Source organism: Lathyrus oleraceus, chromosome 2 (genome assembly GCF_024323335.1).
Source record: "Lathyrus oleraceus cultivar Zhongwan6 chromosome 2, CAAS_Psat_ZW6_1.0, whole genome shotgun sequence".
Classification (NCBI taxonomy): domain Eukaryota; kingdom Viridiplantae; phylum Streptophyta; class Magnoliopsida; order Fabales; family Fabaceae; genus Lathyrus; species Lathyrus oleraceus.
Window position 1 is genome coordinate 197,087,407 of NC_066580.1, and position 26,585 is coordinate 197,113,991.

The following is a 26,585-nucleotide window of genomic DNA, read 5'->3' on the forward strand; positions in this document are numbered from 1 at the left end:
CGTTTGATCCGAGGTACGTGTTATATTAATGGCTTTCCTCTTGTAGCTATTATTGACACAGGTGCGACTCATTCCTTTATATCTTTGGATTGTGCTGTGAAACTTAAATTAGAGATATCTGAGATGCATGGAAGTATGGTGATTGATACTCCTGCGAAGGGTTCAGTGACTACTACTTCAGTTTGTTTAAATTGTCCTTTGAGTATTTTTGGTAGAGACTTTGGGGTGGACCTAGTGTGTCTTCCACTAGTGCAGATCGATGTTATCTTGGGTATGAACTGGTTGGTGTTTAACCGAGTTTCTATCAACTGTTTTGATAAGACTGTGATTTTTCCTGAGATTGAGGAAGGTAAGGATTTGTTTCTATCAGCAAGGCAGGTGAATGAGGAAGTAGCAGATGGGGCAGAGTTGTTTATGCTGTTAGCGACTTTGGGGGCTAAAGATAAACTGGCGATTTACGATCTAGCTGTGGTGTGTGATTTTCCTGATGTGTTTCCGGAAGAAGTGAATGAATTACCACCAGAGCGTGAAGTTGAGTTCTCGATTGATTTGGTACCTGGTACTAGGCCGGTGTCGATGGCTCCGTACCGTATGTCTGCTGTGGAGTTAACTGAATTGAAGAGCCAGTTAGAGGATTTGTTGGATAAGAAATTTATTCGTCCGAGTGTGTCGCCGTGGGGTGCACCAGTGTTATTGGTTAAGAAGAAAGAAGGTACTATGAGGTTGTGTGTGGACTACAGGCAACTGAATAAAGTGACGATCAAGAATCGGTATCCTTTGCCGAGGATTGATGATTTGATGGATCAGTTGGTTGGTGCGAGTGTGTTCAGCAAAATAGATTTGAGGTCGGGATATCATCAGATACGTGTGAAAACTGAGGATATTCAGAAGACTACTTTCAGAACAAGGTATGGACATTATGAGTATTCTGTAATGCCTTTTGGTGTGACTAATGCGCCTGGAGTGTTTATGGAGTATATGAATAGGATTTTCCATCCGTACCTAGATAAGTTTGTTGTGGTGTTTATTGATGACATTTTGGTGTATTCGAAATCTGAAGAAGAGCATGCTGAACATTTGAGAGTGGTTTTAGGAGTTCTACGAGAAAAGAAGTTATTTGCTAAATTGTCCAAGTGTGAATTTTGGTTAGAGGAGGTTAGTTTTCTTGGTCATGTGATTTCAAGAGGTGGTGTTGCTGTTGATCCTTCTAAGATAGAAGCGGTATCTAAGTGGGGAGCTCCGAAGTCAGTTTCCGAGATAAGGAGTTTTCTTGGGTTGGCTGGTTATTATAGGAAGTTCATTGAAGGATTTTCTAAGTTGGCGTTACCGTTGACGATGTTGACTAGAAAGGGGCAAGCGTTTGTTTGGGACTCAAAATATGAAGAAGGTTTCCAAGAGTTAAAGAGAAGGTTAACTACTGCTCCTATTCTGATATTACCGAGTTCGTCGGAACCATTTGAGGTTTTCTGTGATGCTTCATTGTTGGGTTTGGGTGGTGTGTTGATGCAGAATAAGCAGGTTATAGCTTATGCTTCGAGACAGCTGAGGATTCATGAGAGGAACTATCCGACACACGATTTAGAGTTGGCAGTTGTGGTATTTGTTCTGAAGTTATGGAGACATTACTTGTACGGGTCAAGATTTGAGGTTTTCAGCGACCATAAGAGTTTAAAGTATTTGTTTGATCAGAAAGAGCTGAATATGAGACAGAGGAGATGGTTAGAGTTTCTGAAGGATTATGACTTTGGTTTGAATTACCATCCGGGTAAAGCAAACGTAGTGGCTGATGCATTGAGTCGGAAATCATTGCATATGTCTATGTTAATGGTTAAAGAATTGGATTTAATTGAGCAGTTTAGAGACTTGAGTTTGGTGTGTGAGAGTACTCACAATAGTGTTAAATTGGGAATGTTGAAGTTAACGAGTGGTATTCTGGATGAGATTAGAGAGGGTCAGAAATCCGATGTGCTTTTAGTTGATAAGTTGACTTTAGTGAATCAAGGTCAAGGTGGTGAATTCCGAGTTGATGAGAATGGTGTTTTGAAATTTGGTAATCGGGTGTGTATTCCGGATGTTACTGAACTTAAGAAGAGTATCCTGGAGGAAGGACATCGTAGTGGCTTGAGTATTCATCCTGGAGCTACGAAGATGTATCATGATTTGAAAAAGTTATTTTGGTGGCCGGGGATGAAAAGAGAAATTGCGAATTTTGTTTATTCTTGTTTGACTTGTCAGAAGTCAAAGATTGAGCATCAGAAGCCGTCTGGGCTAATGCAACCGTTGGCTATTCCAGAGTGGAAGTGGGATAGTATCAGTATGGATTTTGTTTCTGGTTTACCGAGGACAAGTAAGAATTTTGGAGCTATCTGGGTGATTGTCGATAGATTGACGAAATCGGCTCATTTCATTCCGATCAGAATGGATTATCCGTTAGAGAGATTAGCTGAGCTGTATATTGAGAAGATTGTAAGTTTGCATGGTATTCCGTCGAGTATTGTTTCGGACAGAGATCCTAGATTTACATCGAAGTTCTGGGAAGGTTTGCAGAGGGCTTTGGGAACTAAGCGGAGATTGAGTTCTGCATATCATCCGCAAACTGATGGTCAGACTGAGAGGACGATTTAGTCACTAGAGGATCTTTTGAGAGCTTGTGTTTTGGAAAAAGGAGGTGCTTGGGATTGTTATTTACCTTTGATTGAGTTCACCTACAACAATACTTTTCATTCGAGCATTGGTATGGCACCGTTTGAAGCTTTGTATGGTAGGAGATGTCGGACACCTTTATGTTGGTATGAGTCCGGTGAGAGTGCTGTGGTTGGACCGGAGATTGTTCAACAAACTACGGAAAAGATTAAGATGATTCAGGAGAAGATGAGAATTGCTCAGAGTCGTCAGAAGAGTTATCACGACAAGAGGAGGAAGTCACTTGAGTTCCAAGGGGGGGATCATGTGTTTCTTCGTGTTACTCCGATAACTGGGGTTGGTCGAGCTTTGAAGTCGAAGAAGTTGACACCTCGATTTATTGGTCCTTATCAGATTTTGGAGAGGATAGGGGAGGTAGCCTATCGTATCGCTTTACCGCCGTCACTTGCGAATTTGCATGAGGTTTTTCATGTGTCTCAGTTGAGGAGGTACATTCATGATCCGTCGCATGTGGTCCAAGTAGATGATGTACAGGTGAGAGATAACCTGACTGTTGAAACATCACCTATAAGGATCGAAGATTGAAAGTTGAAGCGGTTGCGGGGTAAAGAGATTGCTTTGGTAAAGGTAGCTTGGGGAGGACCAGCAGGTGGCAATGTAACTTGGGAACTTGAGAGTCAGATGAAGGAGTCTTATCCTGAGTTATTCACTTGAGGTATGTTTTCGAGGACGAAAACTCTTTTAGTGGGGGAGAGTTGTAACACCCCGATAAAATAAGATAATTATTTAAATTAAGTTAATAACATATTTATTAATTTAATTAAATAATTGGAATTTTTATATTATTGGAATTACTATTATTGGGTTATTATTTTATTGGAATAAAAGTTGGAAGTTAGAAAAAGGTCCCATTTAGTAAAAAGGTTTATTTTTCACGTGAAAAGGAAAAAGAGACAGAAAGTGGAAAAAGGGCAAAGAGAACAAGGGTTGAAGGAAGGAAAAGCTTGAAGCTCAGAGATTGCCGGATTAACTCAGGTAAGGGGGGTTTATCATCGTTTAATGGGTATTATGGGATAATATGTCATGGGTAGTGATAAACCATTGATTGATCTCTGAATTGAATGATGTATGATGAAATCTGTGAAATATTGGATGAACGAAATTTGGATTATAAATGAAAGGAAATTCGTAGGAATTAGATGTAATAATGTTAGATTTTGTGAAATCGAATAGGGTATGAATTATGTTAGAGGATATGAACGAATAATGTGTAAAATTGGACTGTGGAAGGTTGAATTGGATAGATCTCGTAGCAGAGAAAGCCATAGCAGATCTGGAAATTTGGTTTCTGGTCATACGCGTATGGCACTAGGCAATACGCGTATGAGATGGCATGGTACGCGTATGGCACTAGGCAATACGCGTATGGATGAGGAAGATGATGTTTTAAACGTGTCTTGGTCTCTGTTGGTACGCGTATGGAGAAGTGATACGCGTAGCATACGCGTATGAGATGGTGTTACGCGTATGGGATTTGGTCAGGAGATGGGCCATACGCGTATGGGGTTAGGCAATACGCGTATGGGCAGGATTGTGATTTTCCTGAGCTGTTGTTGTGCAGTTTTAACTGTTCAGCTGAGTAACGTAATGCAGATGATGTATGATATATTAGGGATCATTTCCCGTTGTTTTGAGTAATATAGGTATTAGTAGAGTGTGCTAATACTGTGGTTGTTATTTGGCATGATATGATATGCTTATGTGATAAAATACTGATGATGTGTGATGGTATGCATGATGCTGTGAATGTATCAGTTATGTGTGCATTTGTGAATAGACTGTTTTATGGCTTAGAGTGTGAGCATATATCTATTCTTGAATTGCTGTTGATGATGTAGCATTGCTAGGTGATTAGCATGAATGTTGTGGCCTTTATGGTGGTAGCTAATTCCCATGGTGAGGAATTAGTGATGAGTTATTGTGGATTGTTGTTGATGTTTGCATGCTAGGTGATTTAGCGTGCATAGCATAGCCCTTGGGGTGGTAGCTAATTCCCATGGTGAGGAATTAGTGATGTGAGTCACTAGGTCTCAAATGAGTGGGACTAGTGAGCTTGGTAGCCGTACCTGAATTTGGTCGGTGAGGTTGAACTATATGTTCACGAGTAGTCGGTACCGCATGCATGGAGTCTCATTGCATAATATATGTATGTATGGCGTATAATATGAATGGATGTATTCCAATATTATACGTGTGTTTTATGGTTGTTTTGAGTTGAGTATGATGATGGTGATGAGTATAAGTTGATATTGCCGTTGCTGAATATGTGTAATCTGATTAGGGTAATGATATGTGTTATATTACTTAGCATTACATGATATTTTATAATGCCTATTATATCGATTGAAGGACTCACCCTTACAACTATGTTTTCAGGTAACGAGCAATGATTGAATAGAAGCTAGTCCTGGGAGTCTAGTGTAGTCCTTAGCGGGTCATGCTCTGGTAGATGTAACATCGGGATGGGATGTTTTACTATGTTTTCTTTTGGTTGTTGAACAACTTTACATGTAATGTAGTACATGATTTGAATGTTGTTATTTTGTATCCGCTGCGAATTATGCAAAAGTATCTTATTTGATTAAATAAATGAGCATGACAGGATATTTTGATGATTGGTGTGAAATGATTGTGTGACACCCTTCGGGGCATAATTACTCTGATTGATATTTTTATTAATTTAAATAAATATTTGGGGTATTTTAGAAGGGTGTTACATGTTTTGTGCTGGCCATATTCCTCTTGGATCGACCATATTCCTCTTGGACCAAATCTTCTTGACCGACTATGCAAATATGACCAACTATGCAGATATTTTTCTACAATCATCTCCTTACCATATGACTATCATATACCCTGTAGTAGGAGATTTGCGCCTAAGGCGCATCTAATGGTTCTCCACATTCCACGCTTGAAAGATAACGAGGTCTTTATTCTCCTCCCATATATATATATATATATATATATATATATATATATATATATATATATATATATATATATATATATATATATATATATATATATATATATATATATATATATATATATATATATATATATATATATATATATATATATATATATATATATATATATATATATATATATATATATATATATATATATATATATATATATATATATATATATATATATATATATATATATATATATATATATATATATATATATATATATATATATATATGAAATGGTGCCGAAACAGATAACATGTTTCAAACATAATTTGAATACTCTCTAGTTTTTTACATACTGACTTGAGTCTCAGAGTACTAACTTGTAGATATAATCCCACTCCGCCACATTAATAACTCTACTCAAACAAAAATCAACACATCCAACAAAATATTTTTTATGAGACTGATGGAATAGTTATTAAGAATTTCTTGAGCATATATTCTTATGAGGACGGATGGAGACAATTAATCCTGATCTAAAGAATTTCCATTGGGTCTTGCGTTTTTCTTCGGAAGAATATATGCTCGGCAGTGAAAGTATTACCCTTGCAAATATCATGTCATGAATCAATGCATATAAATTATAATCCACTGTTTTATTGAACAGAATATAAACTCAATAAGAGATGTCTCAAATTATTTTGTAATTGTCTCACCCTTATGGTTTGATAAACTTTCTATAAATGACATTGAGTCAACTTATTTGGTAGTACTTGAGTAGCATCTTTGGGAGCCAAATTAAACAAATGAATGTGGATCATGTTGAGGAAAGGACATCTTTAAAATATAAAACTTTATAAAAATAAAAAACCTCATCTTTTGAACATGGATAAGATTTTACAAACCTATAGACAAAGTATATTGATATAAGAACATGGACCAAGCAGAGAGATATCACAGGGATATAAGAACATGGACCAAGCAGAGAGATATCACAGGGAAGGCTGTTGAATTTCAACCAGCAACATTTGAATTAAGCATATTTCTATAAAAATAGATAAACTACTTGGAAGCAAGAATCTCCTGTTATGATACGGATCCTGCAGCGTAACAGAATCACAACAACACATAGAGTATTGAAAAAGGAATGAAAATGCACAAATACATAATGATTGTGTATTGTTGATGATGAAAAAAGAACAATGCAGTAGGATAACACACTCCTCACACCTTGCCACATCAGCATTCCCTTTGTTCCCTCTTCTATTTTTCTCTAATAAATTCTCACATTATGGGTTTGGAATACAGATTCAATCAGATCGCACAACCCCATAAAGGTATCTAACAAAAACCCCATAACCAAAATTGATATAATAATTCAGTAATTTGCAGGAAAAGAAACAAATCTTAATTGTGCTAATAAGTGCATCCACCCTTATTCTGTTCTCTTGGAAAACCCAATGCATCAACCATTCTTCTAATTAGTGTTTCTTCTGTAAAATATAGAGACAATTTATGTGTCAAATCAGACAGAAATAAAATACAAATTAAACAATTGTTATTTACCTGACAATTCTATGATGACTTTCTTTGCAGATGGTGCGTTTTGAAGTAAAAAGTCTCCTAATCCATCCGGTATTGATGAAAGTTTATGCGTTTCTATTTTCAGTAACTTCATGTTAATTAAATAAGGGAAATCAACCTTCCACAAATCCGGAATTAGGTCGAGAAACTAAGCAATGAGGAATGAAAGTGAGTTAACATCAACTAAAGGCAAGTCAATAAAAAAAATGTAGCTTTAATAAAAATGAAAAGAATGAAATCACTTAAATTTTACACAAACCAAATTAAAATACCTCAAGAGTCTGTGAAGAGATTGTCAATGATTCCATGAGAGCAAACTGAACCAGCCAATTGAATAGAATTGAAGGAGAATTTTGGACATGCGTCCAGCTAGGTAAAACAATATCTACATGTTTAATAGAAGAGGCATTGCTATGGCTATTGTGCCCACGGAGGTTTTGAAAAGGATAACCCTTAAAATAAAAGCTACAAAGATTTGGGGTAGATAACTCAAATTTGTAAGCGGAGAGATAAAACAGTTGTAATTTTAAATTAACAAGCGAGACACTTGATATTAAGAGGTTCTTATCATCAAGAACATGACAAAAATGAATGATCAAAGTATTCAAATTTTTAAATGCCGAAAAGGGATCGGCATAGCCATCATCGCTTCAGGAGGAAAAGGAAAAGAAATTTAGAGACAAGTAGGTTAATGCAGGAAGTTTAAGAGAATTTGGAAATAATGGTCTTTGACTTAAGATTCTAGGACTAAGGTTAAGAGAGGTTAACGTGTGAGATGAAAAGTTGCAAAGTGAAAATTGTTGAGTTTTAACCGCCATGGACATGTGTAATAGTTGGAGATTGGGTGAAAATGCATAATTTAGGATGCTTTTGAGTAGGTGAGGCTCTATATCATTGTAGAGGGACTGAAAATTGAGAGCATGGAGAGAGGTTTTATCGTTGCGTAGAGACAAAATTTGAGAGACGAAATTAGTGAAACTTAGGAAGGTCTTGAAGTGAGAAGAATTTAAAGAAAGAACAGGAAGATCCTTCCAAACATTGTTCCATGTTGCGGAGAGAATGCAGGTTTGAACAACTTGCTTGGCATTCAAATGAGACAATATTTGAAGTAAAAGAGAATTAGGTAAAGCACTGAGTCTGTCTTTATCATAATTCCGTCTCCTTGTTTTCATCGTGAAGCAATTTTTCTGCTAACTCTGGAACAACTAAAGTGATAAATATATAAATATACAGTTTGGAGAAAACCCTAAAGTAGTTATAAGGTGACTACTAACTAGCAAGAGTCTCGGTGGGTATGGTTTTACTTTTTTACGGGATACTTATGACGTGTCTTTGGAACTTATGTGCTTTTTGTTTCATAAGTATCTAACCTATATTTAATGAAATAAATATAGAATTTTTTTTTTAAATATCCAGATTTTTTAAAAAAAATCCAAAAATACATATTTTTTCAAAAAAATTATAAAAATGGGCATTTTTTGCCCTATTTTGCACTTGGGCGCCACCCTAGTTGGCGCCTACCCTTAAGGGTAGGGCAAGTTGCCACTAGGAGTGGCGCCTACACTCATATCATTTTTTTTAATATGTTTTTTTTTTAATTTATTAATTTATATTTATTATAAATTATATTAATTTATATTAATACATAAATATATAAATATACAGTGTGGAGAAAACCCTAGGGTAGTTATAAGGTGACTACTAACTAGCAAGAGTCTCGGTGGGTATGGTTTTACTTTTTTACGGGATACTTATGACGTGTCTTTGGAGCTAATGTGCTTTTTGTTTCATAAGTATCTAACCTATATCTAATGAAATAAATATAAGCGTCTCTCTCACCTATGATATTAACTATCATAATTATAAATGTATAAAAATAACATAATTTTAACAAATTCTTATTCATCAATCTTTCTCTCGATAACAGTAAAATTTCATAGAATCAATTATCTAAGATTGAGGTATGCCATCCTTATTTCTAATTTGTCATTCTTCCATTTATTTTCTTTATTAATGCGAGAAAAATGAAAAAATTATAGAAAATTAAACTCTGATATTTGAATTTTTTTACGGTTGGCTAAACATATATTAATTAAAGAAGAGAGATAAAAGAGAAAACACCGTAAATTCTTAAGCAAACGAAACTCCAAACTTAACAATTCAATCAACATTAACATTCTTTTCGCGTATGGTGTGAACAAAAACAAACTCTCACTCTTTATGAATTTGATATAATCCACCAGAGGTGCATAAGGATGGGTTGAAGGCACATCCTCTTGAATAAACTTCAAAGTTGTTTGAAAATCAGACTCACAAATCACATTTTTAAAACTATAATTCCAACCAATATCAAGATCATGAAAAATGAGTTGAAGCTCGACATTAATATTAGAGGTGAAACCACAACTTTCTACAAAATCCCTATGATCTAATCTCCAGAAGAGTTTCTCAAACTACCAACAAAGGAAGATAGCCCTGGATTATCAATTGAACTACAATCTACATTGACCTTTATCATATTATCTAGGGCAGGGTACCAAGATACAAGTCATGAGGTTGATATATTATTAGAACCACTAAAAACCTTCTAGGTATAGTGTAAAAGACTGGTTATTTGGATAAGAATATTCCAGAGACAACCACTATTGTCTTTATAAGTGTTTTTCACCAACAATCTTTATCCTTCCTATTAGAGGTTTACTTGCAGGACCGACTACAAAGTCCTTGACTTGGTGTTGAGTATATGGCTATTTTGTTGGTAAAGTGTTTGGAATGTTTAAAGGCAGTAAATCTAACTTTTCGCAAGTTAAAAATACAATAATGTAATGCAATGAAAGACAAAAGTCAGATGGAAATAAAAAAAATAAACAAAGACGATTTGGTAAGTTAAATGACTTGTAAATATAAGTTGAAGAAAAAGTACATTTTTGTAAGGAGATGACTCTTTTCTCGTAAACGCTTTGGTACTTCAACTATACTCCTACTGTAAATGTTAAAATTGTCATCCTTGAAATGATCATTACAACTTGCTTAAATACTAGTAGAAAAGAACCGTTGGAAGGTTGCAACTCACTCTCGAGATGACACGTGTTGGCACACCTCTCTTTCGACTTCGACCGGCTTCTTTCCCTGTCTACTTCGTATTCCAGTTTTCTGCCACGTCGATCCAAGGCTCTGACCGTTCCTGTGGTAGACCAAACACGCATGCGCTGGGATAAAACTTGCTAGCTAACAAATTGCCCTCTGAAAAGGCTAGATTCGACCTGAGCTCTTCGACCGAAAAACTTTCCTTTTGAATTCTAAATTTCGGCTAGCCATCTAATCATTATTGATGTTTTTATATGTGATGATGACTTTCCTACGTCGCGGTTTCCCAAACACACTACCATCATTACTAGCTACACTCTAGGTCGTGGGATTACAACCACCGTCAGTAACTCTCCCACTACCTCCTAGTTGGAAATTTATCAGTCGACTAATGTCTGGTTGTTCTTCTTGTTAGCCTATAAATATTTAACTCTTCATTCTCAAACTTTTTTGCTTCCATAATTGCAAAACATGTAACACATTACATGTAAAATTATTCAACAAGGTAAAACATCCCGTCCCGATGTTACATCTATCAGAGCATGACCCACTAAGGAGACTACACTAGACTCCAAGCACTAGCTTCTACTCAATCACTGCTCGTTACCTGAAAAATAGTTGTAAGGGTGAGTTCCTCAATCGATATAATAAGCATTATAAAATATCATGTCATGTTAAGTAATTTAACACATTAATCACCCTAATCACATCACACATTCAGTAATGGCACATCAACTCAAATATCATACTCAATACCCATGCAACTCATACTCATACTCAACACCAACATAAAGCCCACGTATAATCTCAATTCATACTAAACACCAACATAAAACACACGTATAACATTGGAATACATCCATTCATATTATACGCCATACATACATTATGCAATGAGACTCCATGCATGCGGTACCGACTATTCGTGAACATATAGTTCAACTTCACCGACCAAATCCAGGTACGGCTACCAAGCTCACTAGTCCCACTCATTTGAGACCTAGTGACTCACATCACTAATTCCTCACCATGGGAATTAGCTACCACCCCAAGGGCCATGCTATGCACGCTAAATCACCTAGCATGCAAACATCAACAACAGTCCAAAATGACTAACATCACTAATTCCTCACCATGGGAATTAGCTACCACCATAAAGGCCACAATATGCATGCTAAATCACCTAGCAATGCAAAATCATCAACAATAATCCACAATGGACATATGCTCACACTCTAAGCCATAAACAGTCCATTCACAATTGCATACATAACATATACATTCACAGCATTATGCATATCATCATACATCATCAGCATATTATCACAAAATCATATCATGTCATGCCAATTAATAATCACAGTATTAGCACACTCTACTAATACCTATACTGCTCAAAACAACGGGAAATGATCCCTACTCCATCATACATCAGCTAAATTACATTACTCAGCTGAACAACCAAAAAACTGCACAACAACAGCTCAGAAAATCACAATTCTGCCCATACGCGTATTGCCTAGTCCCATACGCGTATGGCCCATTTCTCGGCCAAATCCCATACGCGTAACACCATCTCATACGCGTATGCTACGCGTATCACTTCCCCATACGCGTACCAACAGAGACCAAACCACGTTCAAAACATCATCTTCCTCATCCATACGCGTATGACCTCACCCCATACGCGTACCACTCACAGAATACGCGTAATAACATGCGTATGGCGCGTATCAGCGCCAATCCTCTCCCTTCCAAGCCATCTCATACGCGTATGGCCTCACCCCATACGCGTACCACTCTCCTCCAGGCCACCTCATACGCGTGTTGCCTAGTGCCATACGCGTATGACCAGAAACCAGAATTTTTCCAGATCTGCTATGGCTTTCTCTGCTACGAGATTCTTCAGATCCAACCTCCCACAGTCCAATTTTACACAGTATTCGTTCATATCATTTCACACAAATCATACCCTATTCAATTTCACAAATTCTAACCTTATTACATCTAATTCCTACTAATTTCCTTCAATTATAATCCAAATTTCGTTCATCCAATATTTCACAAATTTCAGCATACATCATCCTAATCAGGGTTAAATCAATGGTTTATCACTACCCATTACATGTTAACCCATAATACCCATCAAACGACGATAAACCCCCCTTACCTGAGTTAATCCGGCAATTGATTCTTTGACCCTCAAGCTTTTCCTTTCTTCAACCCTTGTTCTCTTGCTCTTTGCCCTTTTCCACTTTTGAGTCGCTTCTCTGCTTTTCACGTAAAAACCCTCTTTACCAAAATGAAACTCTTTTCTTATTTCCCACTTATATACTTTCCAATAAATATTTATTCCAATAATAATAATAATAATCCAATAATTTCAATTACTTAATTAAATTAATAATTATAATATTAACTTAAATTAAATAATTATCTTATTTTTATCGGGGTGTTACAACCGGTATTGATACTCCTTCATTCTCGAGTATTTCACCCAGTAGCCGGTGATATATATCTTGGATAATTGATTATGTTAGGTAATTTATCCCTCGCGAGTCATCTTTCATTTACCCTTGTTTGGTAATGATTGTTTCTCCTTCTGATTAGTCATCATTTTATACCCAATAACCGGTATACCGACATCCTTTCTTTGCGGTCGATTTATCCTTCATTAACCCAGTAACCGGTTGTGGATAATCTTCCATGCGAGTATGTTATTTATGTTATGATGGTAATAGATAATATATCTCATGCGCTCTTCAGTCGAAGTCTTTTTCTTCCCCGGTCGAGTAAGATTCGTATTTCCTTGTGAAATCGAATATCCATCTTGTAAGTCGAGTTTGCTTTTTCAGCCCTCCTTTTGGATGATGGGTGTCTTGGATATATTCCCAATTCATACCTGGTCGATCACCTATTATATGCCCAGTAACCGGTATCCCTGGTGTTCCTTCCCTCTGCTCCTTATTATGACTTTTTGTCCCTTGTGGAGTCAGATTTTTCTTGAGTTGAGATGTGCCTTTTAGGTCCTCCTCAAATGTGTCGGATGATTGATATCTTTCACCCTTAAACCGCTCTTAGATATTCTTTCTCCTTGAGCATGTGTTTCTCTCACCCAGTAACCAGTGTTTCAATAACACGTCTCCCTTTGAGTTTATTACCCAATAACCGGTAATACCTCGTTTTTCTTCCTTAGCTGAGTCCTTTGTGGATTTCCCCGTCTGAGTCCGGATTTTTATCCGAAGTACCCTTTGTGAATTGTTTTGGTTGTATTAGCATATTCCCCAATACATGCATCTTTGCGTCAGCTCGAGTCTTTCCATCAATTTATTTTCGTGGAATCCTTTCGTGTCTCCCAGCAAGTTTTCAAGTCGTGACCTGCTCACGCATTTTTACCTTATTTCTTTTCCTTTGTGGAAGTTATTCACGACGAAGATTTTATTTTGCATGCATACATCTGCATCATGAGGTCTCTTAGGGACCAAAATTCGTCTCTTTGCAATTATTTAAGCCCATTCTATCACGTTGAGATGAAGATTTTAACCTTCATATCTCCGGCTAGAATGACCTTAAATAGGGGCATCTGTAAGACCCTAGTTTTGACCCTAAGATCCCTCATGGCATCATATCATTGCTTAGTGCATTGTCTCAACGATCATAGCATGTTTGGCTCCTTAACCCTAGGGTTGGGACTTGTGTGAGTGGTTTGAGACCACCAAGCATGCTTGTATTATATATTATTGATTTTATATTTTTATTACTAACCAAAAGCACAAAAATATGTCACTAGCTCTTTTTGTTTTGAAGCTCAAGTGATCATGTGCTCCCATACTCCTAGGAGGCTCCTAAGCCCAATGAAATGGCTAAATGAAGATGAGGAAAAGCATGGCAATGGTCCACAAAGCTCTTAATCATCATATATGTCTCCCAAGTATCTCAATTTTCCAATTTTATCAAGGTAACCCAAAGGGCTTGAAGATTGTTTCCCAAGGAAACCCTAATTTCAGTATGCTTTGATTGTGCCTTGCCCATGAAGAAATCTCAACCTCTGATCAAATTTCATAAAGGTAAGTGCTTTCATTCATTATTTTATGCATATATGAGCCTATTTGAGTATCCTCAATCATTTATTCGTCAAGATTGGAATTTTGGCCTTGAGAAGTTGACCAGTCAAGTCATCTGACTAAACTGAGGATCACTGAGATATAATTTTTGATGTGTTTGTCAAATGAAGATTACCCCAAGAGAACAAATATTATTAAGAAGCATATGAACAACTTTCATGTTCATCAAAAATCTATTTGAAACTTGGAAGGTCATTATTCATTTCAAAACATTATAGGTCATTTTGAGTGAAATCTAGTTTCATATTTTGATTCTTAATTATTTTTGTGACTTCATTTAATATTATTTGTGAAATTATTTGGCTTTTAATAGTTTTAATTCATTTTAAAATACTTTTTGATATTTGAAAAATCCAAAAATATTTTCCTAACACCTATGGATCATGACAAGTCAATGAAAAATAGTCTCATATTATGTTGTTTTTTATTGTTTTTAATTGTTTTAAAATAGTTTCGGATATCCAAAATTGTTGAGACAATTTTTCAAAGTTTGTTTGACCATGTTAGACCTATGAGAATTTAATTGGACTTGTTGAAGTTGATTTGCATTGAATTTGAGGTTTGACCTTATTTAATTATTTTATTTTTTGCATTTTATTTTGATTTAAAAAATTACAAAAAATTATGGTTGATTTGTTAACTTGTAATCTTCATTTCTTTTCTGTATGGCATTGATTGATTATGACTTGGTTCACATTTGATCAATTGAATTTGGTACTTGTCTTCCTTTTCCCTCCCTTTCATCTTCATCCCATTCTTTTCATCATTTCGTCAATGAGTTAATGTCTTATGGTTGATCTTGACAAATGAGAGGTTTAACCTTCTTTGATCCAAACCAAACTCAACTTGATCCATGACCAAGTGAGTTATTTTATGTCCAAGATAGGTTGCTTCTTGGTCAAGCCAATAACCTAAAGTCCATACAAGGCCTTTCCCCTTTTGTTTTGGCATGGCAAGTTTGTGGAGCTTGACTTACTAGTCATGATCTCTAACTTGTGTTTATTTGCGTATATTTTTGCTGACCGGCCTCAGATAGGTGTGACTACTACATTAGTCCACTTACGATTGCTTAATATAGCACTACATTGTCTTATGACAAAGTAACATAACCATACTAATTACTAACTTTAATTTGAGCATTTAATTTCCTGCCCTTTACTTTTAATGCAATTTATTTCTTGCTCATTATTCATATTGTTTTTCCCTTTGCTCACTTGAGCACATATTTTATGTTTATGTCATTTTGCTTTGCTCATTTGAGCCCGTTATTATATAAATATATTGCTATCTTGTATTTGCTTTGTCTTTGTTTTGTGTGAACCTAATGCAAAAAGGAGAAAGGATTTAGAATTAGGATTTACATATGCTTAAAGGAGCTCAAGGGCAACTATGCCTCATGCCTTTAGAATGCTAAATTTTTTGAAGAGAAACTAGGCCTCATGCCTTTAGAATGCTAAATTTCCAAGTTGACTTTAAATGGATTCTCAGCTAAACCTATTCTTTGTCCATTCCCCTTATTGTGTTGTGAACCTTTTGATGTTTGCTCTTGTATGATAGGGATCCCATCTTGATATTGTGAAAGAAAGACCATTGTCATGAATAGCCAAGCTAAGAGACAAGCCAAATGGAGATCCTAGGAGCTTGAATCCAAAATTGTTTAATTGGTTGATTGTTCGCTAAGTCCAAAGGAAAGGAGCATCTTGAATCATCTCTATGATTTCAAGAAAAGGAACTCCAAGGGTTTATCTTCTTCTTATTATCTTTGTATGCTTTAGGACTAACCCTTCTCTTCTTCTCCCCACTCTAACCCAAGTCAAAAATCTTTTCTTCAAACTTTGACTTTGTTTCAAACTAGAAACCTAGGCCTTATGCCTTTGACTTTTCAAAACTCTTTTCATAAATACTCATTGTGAATAAATCTTAATCCAACTTTGACCTCATTTTGTAAATAAGTATAACTTATGAATATAACTCACTTCAAATTGTTTTGTGGTTCCAATGAACACTTGTTAAAATCTTTCAAAACATTAGCCATAGGGTTAACCCGTCACTAGCATGTTGAAGCTTTCCTCACATGGTGGATTGTTGGTTTAGGTTGAATTTTCTCCCTTTGATAACAAAAGACCTTAAGGCTTTTGATCAAATGAATTCACCAATCTTTGAGATTTTTACCCCGAACAACGAGGTTTTGATCCTCCTTTGTGATGGTACGTAGGCAATGGGTTCATCCATTCAAACAACAAAGTTTGTAAATATAATTTATTCTCGTCACATCCCCCCAATCTTTTGCACAAATCTTTTCACAAATACCAACCTATAACACATATTTGCAAAAAGGGTTCCCTTAGAGTACTAAGGATGTTTTGGGTGCGTAAAACCTTCCCATTTCATAACCAACCCCCTTACCCAGATCTCTGACATTTTTATTAGTTTTTGATTTGAAAAACTTCTTACCTTGCCTTTTGTTCGCTATTTAGCCTTTCCTTTGGATAAATAAAAGTGCGGTGGCAACTCGAATTGTATATTTAGTTTTTGTTTAGTCAATAAACCTAAAGGTAACGAAAACCCCGCTACAGTGTGACATTTGTTCGTTTGGCTTGTTGAAGGGATTGCGAATGCCTCGTTCATGTTGTTAGTGAGGGAAAACCGTAGTGGATTTGTGATTTTCAACCTCCCATGAGGGATAAGATGTGGTTGATCCTCAGATGGGATACTCCTCTTTTTTCCTTTTGAAATTTGAACACATGGTCAAATTAACTGAAGATTGTTACGCCCCTGGTTAAGATTGAGAATTTTTCATACAGAAAGAAACTCCTACTCCTTGGCTCAATGGGGTTGACTAGGTATTATCTTTCTTATACCTCCAATGTTTAGGGATTGAAACAATGTCTTACATCTTCAACAAGGTTTTATTCAAAAGCATACAGCTAGTAATTTTGTGTATTTTGATTTCATCATTCTCCTTTTAATTTTTGTATAAAAAAGAGTTTCATACATATGAATAAAATATGAATGAGCACAAATGGATTGATTCCAAACATGCATATTCATTTAATTATTATTATCATTTGAAATAAACAAGGTTTTACAAGTGAATAGCACTTAACAAACAAAAAATATTACCAATGAAAATGATTGAACAGTCTAACGATTGATGTGGTGATTAGCCTTATTATTCAGCCACAAGTTGGGGTCATCATGCTTGTAGAAACGATCACTACAAATGATTAAGGTAATTACGTCGGTTACAAGTGTCATTTTAGGGCGGTTACAACCGTCACAATATACGGAAATTGCGTTTTCGCAAAACGCCGTAAATTTTGATGCCGCTAGATAAGAAATGGCAGTTCTCTATAAACCTCTGTGTAAACTGCCTTAATGTAGTTATGTTTAAAAACGAGGTTCTTTGATAGTAAATATTAGCAGTTAAAACCGCCATAAATATCAATTTTTACTTGAGAAATTAATCGAATATTCTGGCAGTTTGATCCACCACAAATTTCAGCATATTCATATTCTAGTCATAATTTACTAAGTTACAAAAAATCATTTTTAATCATTTATTCAACCTAAACCACTAATTAATTCTAACATATATAATCATTCGATTTAGAAAAAACTAAATTCTAATAGTTTTAATGACTTAGATATCTATTTTCATATCATTATAATATTTTCAATATCAAGTGAGTCAAAGTTGGAAAACAAAATGGTATATAGTGCCAAACGGATGTTATATAATATTGTTACTAATGGCAGTTAAAACTCCCGTAAATTACTGATAATAGTGGTGTTTTATAACACCACCATAATGAATAGTTAATAGGTTAGTTAGTGAAACCGCCTTAAGATAACCGCAGTAATTTCCCCGTTTTTTTTGTAGTGGATGAGATAGCCTCCAAGGAGGTTCTTCTTTAGACTCTTCCAACTATTTCATTTTATATTTTTGCAGGTCTGACACCTAGTAGGATGAACAACACTTTGAGGTAGCTTGAAAACTCAAACATAGAGGACTCATGAAGGGTTAAACGCAGGTAGTTGACTTTGGTCGACCATTTGAAGAAAAAGTCAACTATTGAGAGAGAGTCAATTATAGGTTAAATGATGTAAAATAGTGTAATTTGGTTTTCTGGAACCTTTTTGTAATGGAATGTTAAACTCTTTTGTAATGGAAAATGACCTTTTGTAATGTCTTATGTTTTAAGAGAAATCCCTCCTGATCTTGGTTTTAGTACTTGAACTTGTACCTGAATGAACTTGAATTTGACGGAATGAACCTTGATTTCTCTGATTTGACTCTGAATGGCATAGCCTTGTCTAGAATACTTACCAAATGATCAAGTTAAGAAAAAATTGTTCAATCACACTTGTAGTTCTTAATCAGATCCAATGTTATGACGTAGTGTAGCACCAAAATACCATATGCTTAATTTCTAAGAACACCATGAAGAGAAACTTATACAACATTTTTCCCATGAATACCAACCTATGAATTAATTATAGTTATCTAAGAAATGTAATTGTACATGAATGAATATGGCATGAATATGAAGATGAGCTTAGGGTCAAAAGTCAGATGAAATTGTAAAAATGTAGAACAAATTTGGGGGTATGACATAAACCATAGACACACCACATTTTTTTTAAATATCATTTATTCTCTCGGTTGAGCTGGAAACCGAGGGGTAAAGTATTTAAATGACACGTCTTTGAATCCCGACAACTACATTTTACCAAATTTTTAAAGTTTAAATTTTTTCATGACCTATTATCTCCGTTGAGCTAAAAATCGAGGAATAAAGTATTTAGAGGATACACCTTCTAATCCCAACAACTAGATTTTAACACCTTTTAATTTTTTTAAATTTTTTTTATGACCTATTACCTTTTTTGAACCGAAAGTCGAAGGATAAAATATTTAGATGACACGAATTCGAATCCTAGCAACTACATTGTATCATTTTTTAATTTTTTTATAACCTATTACCTCGTTTGAGCTGAAAATTGAGGGGTAAACTAACATGTTTTTTAGACCAATTTGATTAAAAAAATTAAGTAACAGATTTTTGTCATCCATTTGTAAAGTAACAATGGTCAAGACATTACCAACTCATCAATCCACATGAAAACATAAGTGATCCGCGTGAAACTCTCAGTAAAGTAACAGATTGTTGTTATTGTTTTTATTGTTGTTGAGATTTAATGTTTAAAGATGATGTTGATTTTGTTGTTATTGTTCGTTTTTATTATTGTTTAAACTTAATGTTTTTATGGTTCTATTGATTTTGTTGTTGTTGTTCTTGAGAAAGATTTAGAATTTGTCAACAAATTAGAAGCTTTGCAAATTAAAAAAAAAAGAGGTTAGAATTAAAATTTTGTAAATAGGACTTTACCTCTCCGGTATTATTTCCAACCAATGTAAAAAATAGTGCAATTTTGAAAATCCAAATAATTATTGTTGTTGGGGATCGAACCCATGTTGTTGTTGGGGATCGAACCCATGATGAGTATAATTTTCTCCTCGGTGAAACTTTGCCCTAGAAAAAAAATGTCAAATTTTTATGTTGTCCTTTGTTACCTCGCCTATAAAACTGAGACAACATCCCTTTTTTAACCGAGGGGAGTTTTTGTAGTAGTGTGTCAACAGAGGAAAATATAATTGCTCAATAAGAGAGAGAAAAGAAAGATCCAATTAAAAATTACTCTAGTTTTTTTCAGACTTATATTCTAGAAATACGAAAAGAAATAAGTCTTATCAAAGATCGTATCTCTTACATATGACACTCAAGTGTTTCAGTTCTCAAGAATGGTAATATGACACCCCCGAAGAGACGTTTGACATTATATACAGCAAAAGCACGAAGAAAGTATGACTGGTCGTCGAGGTTGAAATTCACAAACCCTCACCTTGCTACAAAAGTATAAGGGCTTTGAGAGCACGTGTTTTGTGCTGGCCATATTCCTCTTGGATCGACCATATTCCTCTTGGACCAAATCTTCTTGACCGACTATGCAAATATGACCAACTATGCAGATATTTTTCTACAATCATCTCCTTACCATATGACTATCATATACCATGTAGTAGGAGATTTGCGCCTAAGGCGCATCTAATGGTTCTCCGCATTCCACGCTTGAAAGATAATGAGGTCTTTATTCTCCTCCTATATATATATATATATATATATATATATATATATATATATATATATATATATATATATATATATATATATATATATATATATATATATGAAATGGTGCCGAAACAGATAACATGTTTCAAACATAATTTGAATACTCTCTAGTTTTTTACATACTGACTTGAGTCTCGGAGTACTAACTTGTAGATATAATCCCACTCCGCCACATTAATAACTCTACTCAAACAAAAATCAACACATCGAACAAAATATTTTTTATGAGACTGATGGAATAGTTATTAAGAATTTCTTGAGCATATATTCTTATGAGGACGGATGGAGACAATTAATCCTGATCTAAAGAATTTCCATTGGGTCTTGCGTTTTTCTTCGGAAGAATATATGCTCGGCAGTGAAAGTATTACCCTTGCAAATATCATGTCATGAATCAATGCATATAAATTATAATCCACTGTTTTATTGAACAGAATATAAACTCAATAAGAGATGTCTCAAATTATTTTGTAATTGTCTCACCCTTATGGTTTGATAAACTTTCTATAAATGACATTGAGTCAACTTATTTGGTAGTACTTGAGTAGCATCTTTGGGAGCCAAATTAAACAAATGAATGTGGATCATGTTGAGGAAAGGACACCTTTAAAATATAAAACTTTATAAAAATAAAAAACCTCATCTTTTGAACATGGATAAGATTTTACAAACCTATAGACAAAGTATATTGATATAAGAACATGGACCAAGCAGAGAGATATCACAGGGAAGGCTGTTGAATTTCAACCAGCAACATTTGAATTAAGCATATTTCTATAAAAATAGATAAACTACTTGGAAGCAACAATCTCCTGTTATGATACGGATCCCGCAGCGTAACAGAATCACAACAACACATAGAGTATTGAAAAAGGAATGAAAATGCACAAATACATAATGATTGTGTATTGTTGATGATGAAAAAAGAACAATGCAGTAGGATAACACACTCCTCACACCTTGCCACATCAGCATTCCCTTTGTTCCCTCTTCTATTTTTCTCTAATAAATTCTCACATTATGGGTTTGGAATACAGATTCAATCAGATCGCACAACCCCATAAAGGTATCTAACAAAAACCCCATAACCAAAATTGATATAATAATTCAGTAATTTGCAGGAAAAGAAACAAATCTTAATTGTGCTAATAAGTGCATCCACCCTTATTCTGATCTCTTGGAAAACCCAATGCATCAACCATTCTTCTAATTAGTGTTTCTTCTGTAAAATATAGAGACAATTTATGTGTCAAATCAGACAGAAATAAAATACAAATTAAACAATTGTTATTTACCTGACAATTCTATGATGACTTTCTTTGCAGATGGTGCGTTTTGAAGTAAAAAGTCTCCTAATCCATCCGGTATTGATGAAAGTTTATGCGTTTCTATTTTCAGTAACTTCATGTTAATTAAATAAGGGAAATCAACCTTCCACAAATCCAGAATTAGGTCGAGAAACTAAGCAATGAGGAATGAAAGTGAGTTAACATCAACTAAAGGCAAGTCAATAAAAAAAATGTAGCTTTAATAGAAATGAAAAGAATGAAATCACTTAAATTTTACACAAACCAAATTAAAATACCTCAAGAGTCTGTGAAGAGATTGTCAATGATTCCATGAGAGCAAACTGAACCAGCCAATTGAATAGAATTGAAGGAGAATTTTGGACATGCGTCCAGCTAGGTAAAACAATATCTACATGTTTAATAGAAGAGGCATTGCTATGGCTATTGTGCCCACGGAGGTTTTGAAAAGGATAACCCTTAAAATAAAAGCTACAAAGATTTGGGGTAGATAACTCAAATTTGTAAGCGGAGAGATAAAACAGTTGTAATTTTAAATTAACAAGCGAGACACTTGATATTAAGAGGTTCTTATCATCAAGAACATGACAAAAATGAATGATCAAAGTATTCAAATTTTTAAATGCCGAAAAGGGATCGGCATAGCCATCATCGCTACAGGAGGAAAAGTTAAAGAAATTTAGAGACAAGTAGGTTAATGCAGGAAGTTTAAGAGAATTTGGAAATAATGGTCTTTGACTTAAGATTCTAGGACTAAGGTTAAGAGAGGTTAACGTGTGAGATGAAAAGTTGCAAAGTGAAAATTGTTGAGTTTTAACCGCCATGGACATGTGTAATAGTTGGAGATTGGGTGAAAATGCATAATTAAGGATGCTTTTGAGTAGGTGAGGCTCTATATCATTGTAGAGGGACTGAAAATTGAGAGCATGGAGAGAGGTTTTATCGTTGCGTAGAGACAAAATTTGAGAGACGAAATTAGTGAAACTTAGGAAGGTCTTGAAGTGAGAAGAATTTAAAGAAAGAACAGGAAGATCCTTCCAAACATTGTTCCATGTTGTGGAGAGAATGCAGGTTTGAACAACTTGCTTGGCATTCAAATGAGACAATATTTGAAGTAAAAGAGAATTAGGTAAAGCACTGAGTCTGTCTTTATCATAATTCCGTCTCCTTGTTTTCATCGTGAAGCAATTTTTCTGCTAACTCTGGAACAACTAAAGTGATAAATATATAAATATACAGTTTCGAGAAAACCCTAGAGTAGTTATAAGGTGACTACTAACTAGCAAGAGTTTCGGTGGGTATGGTTTTACTTTTTTACGGGATACTTATGACGTGTCTTTGGAACTTATGTGCTTTTTGTTTCATAAGTATCTAACCTATATTTAATGAAATAAATATAGAATTTTTTTTTTAAATATCCAGATTTTTAAAAAAAAATCCAAAAATACATATTTTTTCAAAAAAATTATAAAAATGGGCATTTTTTGCCCTATTTTGCACTTGGGCGCCACCCTAGTTGGCGCCTACCCTTAAGGGTAGGGCAAGTTGCCACTAGGAGTGGCGCCTACACTCATATCATTTTTTTTTAATATGTTTTTTTTTTAATTTATTAATTTATATTTATTATAAATTATATTAATTTATATTAATACATAAATATATAAATATACAGTGTGGAGAAAACCCTAGGGTAGTTATAAGGTGACTACTAACTAGCAAGAGTCTCGGTGGGTATGGTTTTACTTTTTTACGGGATACTTATGACGTGTCTTTGGAGCTAATGTGCTTTTTGTTTCATAAGTATCTAACCTATATCTAATGAAATAAATATAAGCGTCTCTCTCACCTATGATATTAACTATCATAATTATAAATGTATAAAAATAACATAATTTTAACAAATTCTTATTCATCAATCTTTCTCTCGATAACAGTAAAATTTCATAGAATCAATTATCTAAGATTGAGGTATGCCATCCTTATTTCTAATTTGTCATTCTTCCATTTATTTTCTTTATTAATGCGAGAAAAATGAAAAAATTATAGAAAATTAAACTCTGATATTTGAATTTTTTTACGGTTGGCTAAACATATATTAATTAAAGAAGAGAGATAAAAGAGAAAACACCGTAAATTCTTAAGCAAACGAAACTCCAAACTTAACAATTCAATCAACATTAACATTCTTTTCGCGTATGGTGTGAACAAAAACAAACTCTCACTCTTTATGAATTTGATATAATCCACCAGAGGTGCATAAGGATGGGTTGAAGGCACATCCTCTTGAATAAACTTCAAAGTTGTTTGAAAATCAGACTCACAAATCACATTTTTAAAACTATAATTCCAACCAATATCAAGATCATGAAAAATGAGTTGAAGCTCGACATTAATATTAGAGGTGAAACCACAACTTTCTACAAAATCCCTATGATCTAATCTCCAGAAGAGTTTCTCAAACTACCAACAATGGCAGATAGCCCTGGATTATCAATTGAACTACAATCTACATTGACCTTTATCATATTATCTAGGGTAGGGTACCAAGATACAAGTCATGAGGTTGATATATTATTAGAACCACTAAAAACCTTCTAGGTATAGTGTAAAAGACTGGTTATTTGGATAAGAATATTCCAGAGACAACCACTATTGTCTTTACAAGTGTTTTTCACCAACAATCTTTATCCTTCCTATCAGAGGTTTACTTGAAGGACCGACTACAAAGTCCTTGACTTGGTGTTGAGTATATGGCTATTTTGTTGGTAAAGTGTTTGGAATGTTTAAAGGCAGTAAATCTAACTTTTCGCAAGTTAAAAATACAATAATGTAATGCAATGAAAGACAAAAGTCAGATGGAAATAAAAAAAATAAACAAAGGCGATTTGGTAAGTTAAATGACTTGTAAATATAAGTTGAAGAAAAAGTACATTTTTGTAAGGAGATGACTCTTTTCTCGTAAACGCTTTGGTACTTCAACTATACTCCTACTGTAAATGTTAAAATTGTCATCCTTGAAATGATCGTTACAACTTGCTTAAATACTAGTAGAAAAGAACCGTTGGAAGGTTGCAACTCACTCTCGAGATCACACGTGTTGGCACACCTCTCTTTCGACTTCGACCGGCTTCTTTCCCTGTCTACTTCGTATTCCAGTTTTCTGCCACGTCGATCCAAGGCTCTGACTGTTCCTGTGGTAGACCAAACACGCATGCGCTGGGATAAAACTTGCTAGCTAACAAATTGCCCTCTGAAAAGGCTAGATTCGACCTGAGCTCTTCGACCGAAAAACTTTCCTTTTGAATTCTAAATTTCGGCTAGCCATCTAATCATTATTGATGTTTTTATATGTGATGATGACTTTCCTACGTCGCGGTTTCCCAAACACACTACCATCATTACTAGCTACACTCTAGGTCGTGGGATTACAACCACCGTCAGTAACTCTCCCACTACCTCCTAGTTGGAAATTTATCAGTCGACTAATGTCTGGTTGTTCTTCTTGTTAGCCTATAAATATTTAACTCTTCATTCTTAAACTTTTTTGCTTCCATAATTGCGTATCTGCATATTTCCCCTGCATCTTTCTTCAGCAACTTTCGCAGCGACTTCTGTCTCACTACATTTCCTTCAAACTTTTTAATTCGCGGATTCTTCTACTCATACTAAAGATGCTGGCTCTTTTAACACTAGGGACAACCCTATTACCCTTAAACTCAATGCAAAGGAGAGCATGAAATGCATCCCTCAACCTTCTTCTTTCGATGAAGCGGTAATAATTTTTCAGCAGATGAATAGAACGAATCCACATAGTTTAAGGGTTTCATCGTTATTATAATAATTACTTTTTTTTATAATTAAAATTTTGTAAATAGGACTTTACCTCTCAGGTATTATTTCCAACCAATGTAAAAAATAATGCAATTTTGAAAATCCAAATAACTATTGTTGTCGGGGATCGAACCCATGTTGTTGTTGGGGATCGAACCCATGATGAGTATAATTTTCTCCTCGTTGAAACTTTGCCTGAGAACTGAGATAAAATCTCTTTTTTAATCGAGGGGAGTTTTTGTAGTAGTGTGTCAATAGAGGAAAATATAATTGCTCAAAAAGAGTGAGAAAAGAAATATCCAATTAAAAACTACTCTAGTTTTCTTCAGACTTATATTCTAGAAATACGAAAAGAAATAAGTCCTATCAAAGATCGTATCTCTCACATATGACACTCAAGTGTTTCAGTTCTCAAGAATAATATGACATCCCCGAAGAGACGTTTGACATTGTATACAGCAAAAGCACGAAGAAAGGATGATTGGTCGTCGAGGTTGAAATTCTCCAAACCCTCACCTTGCTACAAAAGTATAAGGGCTTTGAGAGCACGTGTTTTGCACTGGCCATATTCCTCTTGGATCGACCATATTTCTCTTGGACCAAATCTTCTTGACCGACTATGCAAATATGACCAACTATGCAGATATTTTTCTACGATCATCTCCTTACCATATGACTATCATATACCATGTAGTAGGAGATTTGCGCCTAAGGCGCATCTAATGGTTCTCCGCATTCCACGCTTGAAAGATAACGAGGTCTTTATTCTCCTCCCATATATATATATATATATATATATATATATATATATATATATATATATATATATAT

At 34.8% G+C, this 26,585-nt stretch overlaps 1 protein-coding gene across 4 annotated transcripts; it reads right to left on the minus strand.

The window, feature by feature from the left end:
* Positions 1-6,695: 6,695 nt before the first annotated feature.
* LOC127118860 (putative F-box/FBD/LRR-repeat protein At1g78760) lies at positions 6,696-23,109 on the minus strand. 4 transcript variants are annotated; one of them, XM_051049098.1, is made up of 3 exons: positions 22,202-23,109; positions 7,191-7,356; positions 6,696-7,117 (listed from the first exon to the last, which is right to left on the minus strand). In XM_051049098.1, exons 1-3 carry the CDS (start codon positions 23,099-23,101, stop codon positions 7,041-7,043), a joined length of 1,143 nt encoding a protein of 380 aa, XP_050905055.1. In that variant the 5' UTR covers positions 23,102-23,109; the 3' UTR covers positions 6,696-7,040. The 4 variants fall into 4 exon arrangements, with proteins under 4 accessions (XP_050905055.1, XP_050905056.1, XP_050905058.1 ...); XM_051049099.1 differs by lacking the exon at positions 7,191-7,356 and adding an exon at positions 21,912-22,077; XM_051049101.1 differs by lacking the exon at positions 22,202-23,109 and adding an exon at positions 7,481-7,837.
* Positions 23,110-26,585: the final 3,476 nt, after the last annotated feature.

Coding starts and splice junctions, on each gene's coding strand:
- LOC127118860 (XM_051049098.1), bottom strand. CDS start 23,101: ATGAAAACAAGGAGACGGAATTATGATAAAGACAGACTCAGTGCTTTA. Junction 7,357..22,201: donor TCTCTTCACAGACTCTTGAG/GTATTTTAATTT, acceptor CTCATTGCTTAG/TTTCTCGACCTAATTCCGGA. Junction 7,118..7,190: donor AGTCATCATAGAATTGTCAG/GTAAATAACAAT, acceptor TATATTTTACAG/AAGAAACACTAATTAGAAGA.